The sequence below is a fragment of the Aplidium turbinatum genome, chromosome 1 (genome assembly GCF_918807975.1).
Source record: "Aplidium turbinatum chromosome 1, kaAplTurb1.1, whole genome shotgun sequence".
NCBI classification, from domain to species: Eukaryota; Metazoa; Chordata; class Ascidiacea; order Aplousobranchia; family Polyclinidae; genus Aplidium; species Aplidium turbinatum.
The window spans coordinates 422,574-438,180 of NC_137472.1; the positions used below are offsets into that span (position 1 = coordinate 422,574).

General features: G+C 37.1%; 1 protein-coding gene across 2 annotated transcripts in view; it reads left to right on the forward strand.

Annotated features, from left to right (window-relative positions):
- Window positions 1-3,278: 3,278 nt before the first annotated feature.
- Window positions 3,279-15,607, forward strand: part of LOC145769154 (uncharacterized) — a 37,937-nt gene continuing 25,608 nt past the window's right edge. For both annotated transcript variants that reach the window (XM_082580748.1, XM_082580754.1), the window contains exons 1-9: window positions 3,279-3,332; window positions 3,690-3,842; window positions 4,029-4,199; window positions 5,090-5,188; window positions 9,148-9,321; window positions 11,546-11,626; window positions 12,126-12,305; window positions 13,365-13,475; window positions 13,767-13,938. In XM_082580748.1, coding sequence (XP_082436874.1) covers window positions 3,281-3,332; window positions 3,690-3,842; window positions 4,029-4,199; window positions 5,090-5,188; window positions 9,148-9,321; window positions 11,546-11,626; window positions 12,126-12,305; window positions 13,365-13,475; window positions 13,767-13,938 — 1,193 coding nt within the window. In that variant the 5' untranslated portion in view covers window positions 3,279-3,280. The remainder of the gene's footprint in view (window positions 3,333-3,689; window positions 3,843-4,028; window positions 4,200-5,089; window positions 5,189-9,147; window positions 9,322-11,545; window positions 11,627-12,125; window positions 12,306-13,364; window positions 13,476-13,766; window positions 13,939-15,607) is intronic.

The following is a 15,607-nucleotide window of genomic DNA, read 5'->3' on the forward strand; positions in this document are numbered from 1 at the left end:
CATAAATTGTTTGCAAAAGATATTGTAAAGGCAACCAAGCCGTTTGTTTTTTCATCAACGCGATTGTTTTGCCTGGAGGTGAAAGATTCCGTTTTCAAACGACTTGTGAAAATCCCGCTAACAATCAGACAAATGAAGTCAAGCAAGCAAGAACCCAGCTGAAACATTCAAAGTAGAAGTCGTGTGCTGGATAGTTAAAATAGTTTGACCTAATAATCAAATCACGATCTTCCATCCCAGCAAGGAAATATTAGCAATAATTATCTTCAGCGCAATTTGTCAACGTCGAATAAGAAACAGCATAGCAGATAAACTTTGTTCGTAGCTTCAAACAGCAATATTGCTTTTCAGAAATCGCTGTTTATTAAAAGCCAAGGTCAACCATACAGCATAAAAAAACCGCTAATCAGCAGTTATCGAATATATTAAATTTATATATGATATGTCTCAGGGATAGCTGAACTGACCAAATATAAAATGTTAGAAAAAAAAGTTCATAAATTTATTGTTCTGTTAATATCAGAAGTTTGTTTTTTTGCCTTTTTAGCATAAATACGGCAGTCCGTTAAGTGCAAGGTCAGTTTGTCTTTGTTTCGTCTCATTTCCTATTTAGTTTCAATGCACAGATCTCAGTTTCAACCAAATAGAATTTTTTTGAAACTTCTATTGTTTGATGTTGTGATGTGATGTTGTTTAAAAGTTTGAAGTTGTGATAAAGAGTGCAGTTTCAAGGGGTGATGAAGAGTGCAGTTTCAAGGGGTGGTGTAGAGTGCAGTTTCAAGTTGTGATGAAGAGTGCAGTTTCAAGGGGTGATAAAGAGTGCAGTTTCAAGGGGTGATGAAGAGTGCAGTTTCAAGGGGTGATAAAGAGTGCAGTTTCAAGTTGTGATGAAGAGTGCAGTTTCAAGGGGTGATGAAGAGTGCAGTTTCAAGGGGTAATAAAGAATGCAGTTTCAAGGGGTGATGAAGAGTGCAGTTTCAAGGGGTGATAAAGAGTGCAGTTTCAAGGGGTGATGTATGCATGTAGTTTCAAGGGGCGATGAAGAGTGCAGTTTCAAGGGGTGGTGTAGAGTGCAGTTTCAAGTTGTGATGAAGAGTGCAGTTTCAAGGGGTGATGAAGAGTGCAGTTTCAAGGGGTGATGAAGACTTCAGTTTCAAGGGGTGGTGAAGAGTGCAGTTTCAAGGAGTGGTAAAGAGTGGAGTTTCAAGGGGTGACGTATGCACCATGCATGCAGTTTCAAGGGGTGATGTATGCACCATGCATGCAGTTTCAAAGGGTGATGAAGAGTGCAGTTTCAAGGGGTGGTGTATGCATGCAGTTTCTGAAAGTTGGTGAAGAGTTAACAATGATAGTAGGATGAGTGTTGCCAACTTGTGCAACCGCATTACAAACGCACTAATGTGTCGTACCAAATAAACGTTAAATGTTTTAATATTTGTTGCATCATGAAGTAACCACGCCAGGTTGGTAGGAAGTTTGCAGTATGAGACGGAAAGACCTGGAAAGGTCTTTAGTTCTAAAGAATTACAATTTGTATCTTTTCAATCCATTTTCCATTATGAAGACCTCGTTGCAATACCAACGGAAAAGCTCACTTAGCAATTATAAAGCAACAAAAGCAGTAACTTGTCATTTAGTTCCATGAAAAGCGTGACGTATACATTTACTCAGCAAGTACGCGCGAAGTAAACCCACGAACTCCGGAAGCAATTCATTAATGTTCTACCGGTCAGGCGTCTTTTAAAACTGGAATAAAATGTCCATAACTAAGCCGGTACAGTAAAACATGGCATGCGACTACCTTCAAACCTTTATTATGTATGGTAATTCCACATGATGCATTCCACGTGCGCCTCGCAACCTTTTGTGTCAGACGATTCGCGTACAGCAAAACAAAAGTTCACAAAACACGAGGAAGTTATAACGATGACGTAACAATGTAACCATCAAATCTTTTCAAGGATTTCATTCTTTTATTAAAGATTGGGCGATAAAATGTATGTCACCATTTTCAGAAGACTGTTCCAGAAGCTTTCTTTTATATGGTTTTAAGAGAGAGTTCGCTTTTTATGTCACAGACAGGCAAGGAGAAACAATACAATAGGGTTGAGCATTATAACAATAGATTTTATGTATTTACAAATAACTTTAACAGTCAACCTTTTCGGCTAAAGTTAAGTCTTCATCAGGAATTTCAAGATATTTGTAATAAATGTTAAACGTAACAATCTAAGAGACAAAACAACGAGAAAAACACAGCAATGGAATACCAGCAATGCGGAAAACAAACAAACAGACGAAAAGTAAATGGAATTACATTAGGGCAAACTACAAATAAATTTGCACCACACGATAACGTGGTGCATTTAATATATGTTGAGGAGAATCGACGACGCTCCCATAAATAATTAATTGTTTGTTTTAATTTGATTTGTGGCGTTTAAGTAACAGCGCTTCCTGAATTTTTTTGTGTCAATATGATATTTTTCTTTGAGAAAAATTTTAATTGAGTTAGCAGAAGGTTTTTGATCGGCGCAATCAGTAAGAAAACTCTACAATTAAGTTTCCCCAAGTAACTTTGTTAGTAATTATTTTGATACCTTCACACTAAAGCACGCAATGCTGAAAATTCTGAAGGAGATTTGATGTTAAGCACTCTGACGTCATCACACTTTCCAAATTGATAATAGAGGAATGAAAGATCACGATTGTTTTTGGCAACTAGATTTGTTAGGGGTAGGTTGTTTGAGACATTGATAGCTTTCCAATAGGATGTCTGGGGTATGTACAGTACTTGCCGAAGGTTTTGTCTTATATTTATGTTGTTTTTTACAGCTGAGTTGTCCGTATTGGGGCCCAAAATACGGCTGAGTTGTCCGTATTGGGGCCCAAAATACGGCTGAGTTGTCCGTATTGGGGCCCAAAATACGGCTGAATTGTCCGTATTGGGGCCCAAAATACGGACTTCCACTGTATATCGTTCCCGCGAAATGGGCCATGATGGAGGTGGCTAGGTTAGGTCGTACATGGGAGTTGTTTACGTTGTTATGTCTAGGAAAGTCTGAATTTGACAAAGTGGTTTGAATTTGTTGACAAATAAGTTTGTTTTGAGTCATAGCAAATCTACCGAAGAATCACAAAGTAGTTTTCTGCCCCTTACCCCACCTCCACATCGATCTCATTATCGCTTCCTTTTCATTACGAAATTTACTAATTAAAAAAATGACAATTAACTTTTGCTGTCTTTGTTTTTTTAATTACAGCTTAGAAAATGCATGAAATGAAGTCTTCAATTTATTGTTTTAGCTTGCTATTGCTCTCCATATGTCATGGTAAGTTTATTAAAATAGCAAACTTAAAACGATGAACGTTTGCACAGCTATGAAACGTCAATCAATCAAAAAGTATAAAGCTTCTATGCTAGCCAACAAAACTAGCTAAAAAATATTAAGTTTAATATTGCTTCAATGTACAAAGAGCTGGTTTTGTTGACAGGAATATGCCAGCATTGATGCTTTTACAATATTTATTATACACAAAGCAAGTACAAAACATATTTGTGCTTGCTTGGTGGAAGCATTACTTTCTTCCCCGCGTACTCTATTGGTGGACAAACTGTCGTATCGAACCAATTAGTGAATTTTTAATGATTATATCTTCATATCTTTTTATGTTATTATCTTGTTCAGTTTGCTTGAGCCAACTAGACTGTCCTGAAAGGGACACAAGTTCTCTGGAAGATGGAAGAACTTGCAAAATAAATTGCACAAACTCAAACAGTTGCAAAGTCAGGAAGCAGTGTATCTGTGATGGGGCCTGTGGTATGTCATGCATCAATCCAGGTTAGTGCCGATGTTATCTTATGTTTGTACATACGTCATTAGAAATGACGTGTGTGGCGATGTTCTTTCATTTTGTGCACACGTCATTAGAAATGACATGTGTTTCGAAATTAGATAATTTTAAACTATTGCAAATGCAAAAGAAATCACTCAAATCTTTTATGCAGTTCTTGAAATGCTTTCCAGATGCTAAATGCACTCCCCCACCTAGAATCGAACACGGGTCCTTGGATGGTGTATTTCGATATAACAGGGTAATCAGATACCGCTGTGACGAAGGCTACGTAATGAATGGAACCTCTCGAAGAACTTGCCGATCCGACAAGAAGTGGTCCGGCATTACTCCATCCTGTGTCTGTATGTTCATATTGAGTAACATAAGAAATGTGCAAACAAGTCACAAATGTCCCAATGTTTTTTTCTTCACCATCACAATGCCAGGGATATAAAGGCACACGTAAAATATGCCAATTCGTCTCTCCGATTTTAACCGTCCGACTCTGGCTGTAAATTTGTTGTAATTTTTGATTTATGGAACAAAAAAAATAGTTTAAACAGATGGAGTGCTTGATCTTGATCTCTGTTGTTAATTTGTTTCGTGCGCAGGTTTGCGCAAATTAAAGCATTCTGTGAGTGACAAAAAGTATCATCGCTGCAATTGTAATACTGGAAAAACGTATGTCGACAATGTAGCATCATTATATGGATAGAAACAAGTTCATGAAATCGTGTCACACTCTTCAGCTTTCTTAAAGGCAATTGTGCGGTGGTTAAATGGTAGAAAATTTCATTTTTAGAGAATGACTCCAAGAATCGAACTTACAAGTAGGCCTAATTTTTTCTTGATAGAGTTGCTATCAACTGAAGGATGAGGTTAAAGTTCAATATTATGTCTTGCAATGTTGCTGTTTTACGTCACAAATGCTAATACATGACGTGTGAGCGTCTGGACAACCAATAACGCGGAGTGGTGACTGGTGGTATGCACCATAAGATCGAAAAGTCAACACTTCTGCAGGATGGAACACAAAGCTATATAGCAAACGAGAGAACATCTTGAGCCAGATATCAAACTTCTACTATAAAATATATTTTTCACTCAGACATGAGTGAAAACTATAGTTTTCACTACAGACATGCTATTACCACAATTACAACAAAACAATCCATAAGATAAATGAGCACTTCATTGACATTGGTACGCTTGGCAGATGCAGTGTTTCATAATTATTAAACGTTTTTTTCAGCCGGTTGCTTAAATCCACCATCTGGAAGACAATACTTCCCGGACGCTACTAAAAATGATTATTTTGCTGGAGAAAGCATAAATTATCTTTGCAGATTAGGTGAGAAAAATTTTGTTAAATTTTATACTTCATCGCCGGAATAAACAAAACATTTTGTACAGTTGTAATGCTAATTTGCATTCATCACGTGCTGGCATTTCTACAACAGTCTTATCAACAAACATAACTTATTAAAGTATTGATTTTGCTACAGTAAGAGCATCACCCTCTAGCACATCTAAAACTGAAAAAAATGTCATAAAAAATTCTACTGTTGTTGGTGTTGATTGAGTGCCTGCCGTTTTCTTCAGTTACTCGTCAGTGTTGTTTCATAGTGTTTGTTCAGTTACTCGTCAGTGTTACTTGAGTGCCCGTCGTGTTTATTGAGTGACTCGTCAGTGTTGCTTGAGTGTATGTTGTGCTTGTTAAGTGACTCGTCAGTGTTGCTTGAGTGTATGTCGTGCTTGTGCATTAATTTGTCAGTGTTGCTTGAGTGTTTGTTCAATGACTCGTCAGTGTTGCTTGAGTGTATGTTGTGTTTGTTCAGTGACTCGTCAGTGCTGCTTGAGTGTATGTTGTATTTCTTAAGTGACTTGTCATTGCTGCATGATTGCCTGTCGTGTTTGTGCAGTAATTTGTCAGTGTTTCTTGAGTAATTACGCAGTTTTTATGTTTTGTTTTTGTAGTGTTTCGTAAGTGATTCTGTACATTTTTTTGGATTTCTGTATGTGACTTGTAATTGTTTATTCAAGTATCATGAAGTGTTGCTTGATTGTTTTGTGTTGTTTGAGGGGATGTGAAATGTTGATTGTTTTGTGTTGTTGTGTGAGGGGTGTAAAGTGTTGATTGATTGTTTTGTGTTGTTGTGTGAGGGGTTGTGAAGTGTTAATTGTTTTGTGTTGTTGTAAGAGGGGTTGTTTTGTGTTGTGTGAGGGGTTGTGAAGTGTTGATTGTTTTGTGTTGTTTGAGGGGTTGTGAAGTGTTGATTGTTTTGTGTTGTTTGAGGGGTTGTGAAGTGTTGATTGTTTTGTGTTGTTTGAGGGGTTGTGAAGTGTTGATTGATTGTTTTGTGTTGTTGTGAAGTGTTGATTGGTTGTTTTGTGCTGTTGTTTGAGGGGTTGTGAAGTGTTGCTTCAATTTTTCAGTTTTGTTATATAATTTTGTGTTGTGGATTGAGCTATTGTAAATTGCAGATTAGATTTTTTTTATAATTTTGTTTAGCTTATTTTGTAATGTTGTTTAAATTGATCTGTTGAGTGTTCTGGATTTTGTTGTGCTATGTGATTGTTTTGCACTTTAAGTGAATTTTCTATAATGCTGAGTGATTGCTTATCACTGTTTTACAAAAAAATTAAAACTTATTTTTCGCGGTTTCGAGTTTATTAACTGATTTACGGTAAAATAATTTTGTATTGTTGAATCTGATTCTGAATCAAAACTTTTCTATCACATTGCATTTTATAAATAAAATAAAAAATATACTTTATTTAGCCAAAAGTGAAATATTTCACGTTGCCTTCACAACCAATATAATACTGTATGTAGTGTCATATCGAAATGTCAGTGTTAGACAGGCCATAAAAGTTTAAACGCTTTGAATCGCGCTGTTCAAGGTATCAAAATGTGAAAGATACTATAGATGTGGAAAGCATCTCCGATCTGCATGTATCCTTTGCAGCTGCAGGTTTTCCCACGGCACAGAAACCTTCAGAAAATATTCTTTGAAATGCTAAAAATTGAATAAACCTTTTCACCAGGCATTCAGGGCATTGTATTCATGCCAACCACTTGTTGCTTGTTGTGCTAGGCAACATATTTCTACGTTTTTGTGTTTATTGAGCTTTTTTGTGCTTTGTCTGAGAGCTAGTAAGTTGAAACTAAGCCCTGAGTGGCAAGTAGACCTCCCGACAAGGATTTATGATTGTTTTGGTAACGTTTTATCTACACCAGTGAGGTTGCTAGTGGTACACCAGTGATAAGATTAAGTAAGGTTGCTGGACAAGCATTGCCATGGGATTGCTTCAATCTTTGTGACTTGCTGCAAAACTTTAATAGATGGGGCTAAGTTCCACTTTTAGCTTTTTTTTTAGTTTTTTATTACATTTTAGCTAATAATTTCAAGTCAAAAACAAATCGGTCTAAATATTGTAGTTTGTGGATATATTTCAACCATTTATTCGCCCCATGACACAAATAACTAGATATGACACAGTATTTATGTGTGGAAACCGGAACGTCAAATCTTCTACTTATGACAAAAGTAAAAATTTGGTGTTTTATCATATCTTAAAAACCTGTCGTCATAAGATAAATCTCACGTCAAATTTGAATTCAGCCAAAGTTACTCTACATCAGTTTTCAAAGTTTAAACCGCAAAACGACGTGTTGACCATTGTTATGTATTGTTGCCATAGACTTCGTAAGTAAAGGACTGGAATGTTGCAATCTCGGGGTTTGTAATTTGAATCTGAAGGATTAACTTGAGTTCTGGGCTGAAATGATTTCTAGAGAAGCTAGAAACGGAATCTTGGATTCCATATTAGGGTTTTTGAGGATGGCGATTTCAACAGTGTTACTTTCAAAACCATCTGTGGTCATTTTCAAGGTCAAAATATTATATTTTAAGGTCAAATTACAGAATTTTGGTCATTTTGCCCATTTTTGCGTCTAAATCGAAAAGCAAAACTGTTGGAAAGAAGTCTATGACGAAATATGCTATTACATAAACATCATATGTATTTCTCAACACTATGGCTATTATCTAAAGGAGTCTATGATTACAATATAATACACAAATTGACAACACATAACAAAATGACATCATAATAGACAAAGTCTATCACTAGTTGGAAAGCTTTTCTTGCCTCCTGAGGCACCCCAAAGACTTTTCTTTGTCACTTACATTGAGGACATAAGCTTTTAATAGAATGTTTGCTAAAGTAGTACAAGCAGCATTATTACTAGCTAAAGGTGCATCTACAAATGATAACAACTCAGCAAAATGAAGCCGGCAACGCATTTCAGTCTTGTCATGCAAATTACAACTATGATTTCAGTAAATTGTTACGTCACAAAAGCTTGGAACCGCAATGTTTTGCAAGGTAACGACTAGAACATCACACAACTAAGGCAAAAGAGAAAATTGAAAAAAGAAAACTAATCGGAAAATAGTTTAAACATCGCACTCGAGGTTTTTGGCGCTAAAAGTAACTACTTTCAATTCTCTTATTTTCGAAAACCATCATTTTTTCCGATTAGTTTTCTTTTTTCAATTTTCTCTTTCGCCTGAGTTGTGTGATGTTCTAGTCGTTACCGTTTTGCAAGGGCATATGAAATCACCAAAATTTTTCCCAAAATAAATAAAAAGAACTTCAAAAAACTTACGCAGTGTAGAGAAAATATCTTACACGATAGATGCAGTAGGTGCACAATATCATATTTCGTCACAGACTTCTTTCAAACAGTTTTGCTTTACGATTTAGACTCAAAAATGGCCAAAAATGACCAAAATTCTGTAATTTCCCCATAAACGTTGGCTCGTAAAATGACGAGAAATATACGTGTATTACACGAGTTTCCTCAGAATTTCACGTGTTTTTCACGACCAATGTTTATGGGATTGACCTTAATATACAATATTTTGACCTTGAAAATGACCTCAGATGGTGTTGAAAGTAACACTATTGAACTAGCCATCCTCAAAAACCCTAATATGGAATCCAAGATTGTGTTTCTAGCTTCTCTAGAAGTCATTTTAGCCAGGACTCAAGTTTATCATTCAGACTCAAGTTACAAACCGCGAGCATGGGAGGTTCCAGTCCTTTACTTAAGGAGTCTATGATTGTTGCTGTGTTTTGTAATAATGCTCCACTGTTTATTATTGTTTTTGCAATGTTCTGTTATGGTAAAATATAGATCTCTGTGCCTGGTGTAAGGTTGTTCTGGTGCCGTAATTCTCATTGTTAGTCAAGTTACTTAACTGTGCCGTTGGGGGGTTATGACCTTGCTCTTTCTTGCAGGATATGAAATGTCTGGTCCCCCCAGCGTTACGTGTTTAGGCCTAAATGAATGGACTCAAGTAGCGTTCGAGTGTGTGGCGGCAAACTGCGGGCAACCTCAAAAACCTGTCCATGGATATCTTGAGGGTGACAACTTCCGCTTCGGAGGAAGAGTGACGTTCCATTGTAACCCAGGTTAGAACATGGCATTGTTGGCGTCTCTTATACAATTAAAAATCACTATTTTATTGTTCAATCTACAAGTTTATTTGTAATCAGTTTGCTGTTTTGCCAAAAATGACAATGACAAAATAAAACAAGCTTAATCTTTTCATTGTACAGCAAACAAATTAAGGATTAAATTTTAACAAAGATTAAAACTTTGTTGTTTCGCTCTTATTTAATATCTTTTTATGAGTATCAACTATTTCATCATTCTTCGTTCAACAGGGTTAGAATTGCTTATCATAAATCGTTTTGAATTGTACACAATATGCCTCGTTATGCACGTGAATGTCAAGTTACAGCTGTTAAACTTTTGAAGCTCTCTTGCCAAATCACTTTGCACTTGTACAACGTTGCTGTAAATCGTTCAATTCTTTACTGAAAGCGTTAATGTTCTCTAACATTTTGTATCAATCGAAATATTTCAAACGCAACAATCACATGTTTCGTCTACCATCCATGCGACATTTGTTTCGATGAGCCGATCGCCAGGTTATGGGTCTGCTGCACTTGGGCATTATCGTATTCCTTTTATTTTGTGCATTTCTTTCTTGCTTTTGTCGAATATGAATATTTCTGTCTGATAAAAACAAACAGTAATCAATCTAGGATTTTTTTTCCATATTTGCTTTTTAATTATAAAAAAGCAAGAGGTTCATTACATCATCTGCCAGCATGTGTTCATGTGATAATGACCATGTGCCTTGATTGAATATTTAACGTCTTCGTTTCACAAATATGACACCTTGTCGCATTCATCTTTAATGGATGCCGAACCAGAGTTGAATAGTTTGGAAGCTACGCACTTTGGGTTCTCTGCATTTGAATTGAACTCCAGCACATTATTGATGCTACACCTATATATATGATTTGATGATGTTATGATGTTATGTTATACCTTAGCTGGCCATGGTTATACTGAATATGATGTTAAATCTATATGATTTTTTTCCAGAGTTGATACTACATTTAAAAATAATACAACATAAAAAGTTAAACATATCATGCCACTGTAAACATAAAGCAGAAACTCTAATCCAGTGGTTCCCAACCTGGGGTTCTCGGACCCCTTGGGGGTCCGTGAGAAAGCATTTGGGGGTCCGTGATTACCTTGATGAATTTTGCAAAAAAAAAAAAACTGTTCTGAATGCACGGATGGAGCACCAGCTATGCTCGGGAACAAATCCGGATTTGCTGCTTTAGTAAACAACGAAGCTCTTCGCGTGGTTGTTACCCATTGCTTCTTGCACAGGTACGCCTATGCTTTAGCAGCAAATACTTTACTGGCAAGTCTCAAAGAATTTCTGACAAATTGCGTGAAAGTCGTTAATTTCATCAAAAGCAGAGCTGTAAACCACCGTACTTTTAAAGCGCTCTGTCAAGAAGTAAGGTCAGATTACGGAGTACTTTTGTATCATTCTGAGGTACGTTGGTGATCTAGAGAAGTTTTAAAACGACTGCAGCAGCTAAAAAATGAGGTAAGACATTCTTTCGAAAGCAATAGGAAGTCCCCTCTCAAAATTGTTTGAGAGTGAAAGTTTTCTATACGGCATGGCCTACTTAGCCGATATTTTAGGTCATATTATAATATATGATACTTGATATTCAAATACTGCTGACATTTCTTGAACAATCCATTCATTTTCTTATTTGAGCAACTGTTTAACCTGATATTTGTCGCAGAAGTCACAGCGGCAATGCAATATGACATCGTACAGTAGTTGAGTGGCATAAGATTTACAATAGTCAATAGTCAATAATACTGTGATTGAACTGACTCGTGTGAAAATAAATTTCTTTGCAATAGTCAATATACATACATAGTATGTTAATTGAGTTTCAGGCAAAATTTAGGTAGGGGTCCGCAGAATTAATAATTTGTCTAAAGGGGTCCGTGACAACAAAAAGATTGGGAACCACTGCTCTAATCCCACAGGAGCATCATTTGTCCTTTGCCGTTTCACAGTCGACTATTCCTGCCATAGAGCTTTCACAGTATCTGTGTATTCCATGCGGATTGAAACTGGTTTGCCGTTTCACAGTCGACTATTCCTGCTATAGAGCTTTCACAGTATCTGTGTATTCCATGCGGATTGAAACTGGTTTGCCGTTTCACAGTCGACTATTCCTGCTATAGAGCTTTTACTGTATCTGTGTATGCCATGCGGATTGAAACTGGTTTGCCATTTTTTAGGATATGAGCTGGACCGACGTCAGAATTTCTTATCATGCGGAACAGAAGGAAAATGGAGAGGAACAATCCCAAAATGCGAAGGTAAGCCTTGAAATGGTAAAATATGAAACCTACCAATGTCGATAAGAACTGACTGAAAACATTATATTTGAAAGGTGTTTTTTTATTTTTGACTATAAGCATTTTCAATATATGAAGTAAATACAAAGCCAAGCACAGTTTATTAAACGTTTGCAGTGTGTTACAAAAAGTGAAATAAGTAGTTAGGGTATACTACATAGCATAATGATATCTACTAGTACGCAGTGGAGTAGGGTGACTATTTTATGCGTGTTCACTTTTTTCAGCAGTCTTTAAACACACACTAGGTTTGCAGTTTGATCAATATTTGTTCAGATTATGTAAAAATAAAATGATGTGAATTGATGCAAAGAATCGCTGTGCAACTCAAAATGTGTTTGAAACGTTTTAACAAATGTGAATACCCAAAACAGCCACAATACGCCACTGCCAGTACATTCGTTGAAAGATTTTTATATATTTCTGACTTATACTTTATGGAAATTATGTTTCAACACAGCTGTGGAATGCAGTCCTCCCACACCTCCAGAACATGGATCAGTCGACACACTTGGATTCCAAGGGTTCACATATAGCACAGAAGTGAGGTATTCCTGTCAGTCTGGATATACTCTGGAAGGAAATCAAAGGGGGAGATGTAACGAGAATGCAAATTGGGGAGAAGTCCCTAATTGTGTCCGTGAGTTTGGTTGCTTTAAATTTTAGGAACACTTGTGAGGATTAGAATGGAAACCAAAATTAAAACTTCAAAACACCATCACCACGTTCCACACACAATCATTGAAAATGAATTTTCAAAATTTCATGGACTGAACAGTGAACATATTATTCACAATGACTTGTTATATGGAACTGTAGGAGAAACTCCCTGCTTCAACAAGTCAGCAAACGTCAACTTCTCTTATTGGGACATTGAATACGATATCCAATAAATCCAGTTGATAATGAAACTCTCCTCAACTCACAAAGCACAACTCGGATGAACCGCGACAGTTGGCTAAAAATCGCTAATTATGGAGACAGTTGATTGACGCTATTTTGCACCCATTTGGTGTGAAATTAAATTATTATTATTCTGATCAATTCGATCGTCTAATATCATCTAACGTCGAGGTTGCACTGTTAATTGCAATGACGCAGAAGAAAATTTAACACAGCAGTACACTAGAAGCAGCGTGTCACTATCAATATGGGTAAGGCAAATGATAACCTACTTTTCATGTCCTTGAATTGGTATGCTATTTTAATTTTGTAGGTCTTACTAGCTAATATGGTCGCTTTTTGTCCAAAGGAAGCCTCTTTTAATCCTTGCGTCACTGCCACGCTTGTTCAATTTAATTCTTCTTCTTTCGTGTTGTCGCTATATATCAGGGACCCATCGGTTAGGGACTGCCTGGTATCATCTTTAATGGAAACTAGACCTTCCATACCATGACGTGGTTTGTACAGCGGGAAATTCTTAACTATGTGGGCTGCCGTCTGCATTTCACCACACTCACTGGTAACACTATTTTCCAAGTCCCAACTCAACAAGTCTGCACCATAACGTCCCACATCAGTGAGCAGGTTACACCTTGATGATGCAAATTTAGAAAGGCCATGACCCAACTGGTTTTCAGACGAAAATCAGAATAGGCTACTGGTCGAAGACTCCTGTGACATAACATTCTCTCTTAAAAAAATATTCATTGCATTTACAAAAGTTGTGTCTGGACAAATCATTTGGTGTTGTTAACAGAGGATAGAAATTGCGACTTTGAAGACGCGCGAAGCCAATTGTGCACATACACTCTTGTTGGAGAAGGATGGAGGAGAATGTTTTCAAGGAATGTTGCAAAAGGATCCAGAGGTGTCCACATTTAGTATTAAAAATTTTGATGAAATTACTGTATTTATGAAACTTTAAATTGTACTTAAGTAGACCGCTCACACAAACCTCCTTCCTCCCACAGCGGTAAATGATTCTCCGTAATGTGCATTTATTTGTGAAAGAAAGGAAATGTTTCGAAACAGTTGTTGCTTCGTCTTTTAGTATCATTGAAAATATTTTCGTAAAACTTAGACTTAGAATTATAAAACCTTATCGATATTGATTGAACATTTTTAAAACAAAAGCCAGTATCATGTCGTTGATCGACAGGATATATTCTGGAAGCTCGTTTCACATCAGAGCAACTGAATAGAAGAACAACTATTTCATCACAAAGCATATCGAACGGAGAGCGATTGTGTTTGTCTTTCTATTACCGGCTTCGATCGCTCGGGAACGGCAGGAATTTCTTAGTGCAACTATCTCGGACTGGAGAATCAAGGTGACTTCATGTATTTAAACAGAGATTTTCAACCAAAATGCAGGTTTTAGACTCGTACTGAAAGAAACAAAGTTAGAATACTTTTTGTGTTAACTACACGGAGGTGGAAATTATCAGAGATAGTTTTCGTTTGTGTGATGTTTGGTTTCATTATTTTATTCAAACTCCATTCAAACATATTTATAATCGCAGTTCCCTTTCCTTTGTCAAATCGACAAACTTTAACCCATTTACGGCCGGTGTCCTTTTAAAAGGACATCGTTTTGAATGCTTCAGTATTGCATCATCTTATTTTGATTGAATCATTTTGGACTTGCTAGTAGTTGTTTAGGGTCTGTTTTGGAAGGTGTTGATAAATATTTGCGAACAACGTACTTTTTCTGAATTTTGTGAAAGTTTGAAAATTGTTGAAAAATGAGAAGAGCCCGACGAAGTGAAGTGAGGAGGAACATGCATGTTTTATTGTCTATTGGTAATAGATATGAATCATCTTTCTTCATAGTTTGGCACTCTATAATATTGTGCTTCCTACTACACTCTAATTTGTGTAAGGTTTTGCTTCTTTTATTTGTTTATTTTGCTTTATATTTATTGTTGCCTTTTAAAAGGACACCGGCCACATGGCCACATTTTTTTGGTTGTTTGTAACACTGTCAAAGGATATTGAACATCGTGTAAAAGCAGCACATTGTGCCTATGGAAGACTTAACCAACGTGTTTTCAACAACCATGCTATATCTATCCGCACAAAAATTATGGCCTTCCGGGCAGTCGTTCTATCCACTCTTCTCTATGCTTGTGAAACCTGGACATTATACTGCCGTGATATCAAGCGTCTTGAAAATTTTTAGCAGAGGAAACTGGGTCAAATGCTAGGCACTCGTTGGGAAGATTGTCTCAGCAAAGATGCAATCCTTGATCGCGCTAGGTTGGTTGCCCAGTTCAAAAGCCACCATATTGCAACACTGACAGGGCATGTCATGAAAAGGGACAACGAGGAGGGACAACTAGAGACAGGAAACCCCCCCCCCCAGAAGACCAAAAATGAGATACAAAAATCAGCTGAAAGTCTCCCTCAACCATGCAAACATTGATCTGGATTCATGGGAAAACCTTGCTAGTGACAGATTACTCTGGAGAAAAAGATCTAAAGAAGGCACGAAAATTTTCGAAAAAAAAGGATACAAAAAGCCCAAGAAAAACGAACACTAGAAAAGCTAAAACTACCACGTCCTTCCCTCCATACAATCCATAGCCCCCATACAATGTGACTTTTGCCCACGTCTCTTCCATCATACACTGGCCTCCAAAGCCACATATGACATCACCATCCAAAGCCAAATTCGATTTGATGACGAAACCAATGCTCGGTCACGAGCTGGAGCCGACGACTGTCAGTGGCCTATCGCTATGGTTTGTGCCGCCCACGGCGGACCATGATTTTGCACCCCTGAACGCGTGAAGTAGGAGCCAGCAAATAGAATTCGAGCCAAATTCGTTTCAAAAAATACTTTTACTAGGCTTTTTTGTTTAGGTGTAAAAATATTCTGCCGCCACAAGCTTCCGACCGGGGGGGGCTGCCTAATGGGGGGGCACCCTTCCACTAGCTCTGCCGATGGTTATCGTGAATATAATATGTTCATACAATAACTTTGAAACGTCCTTCAAG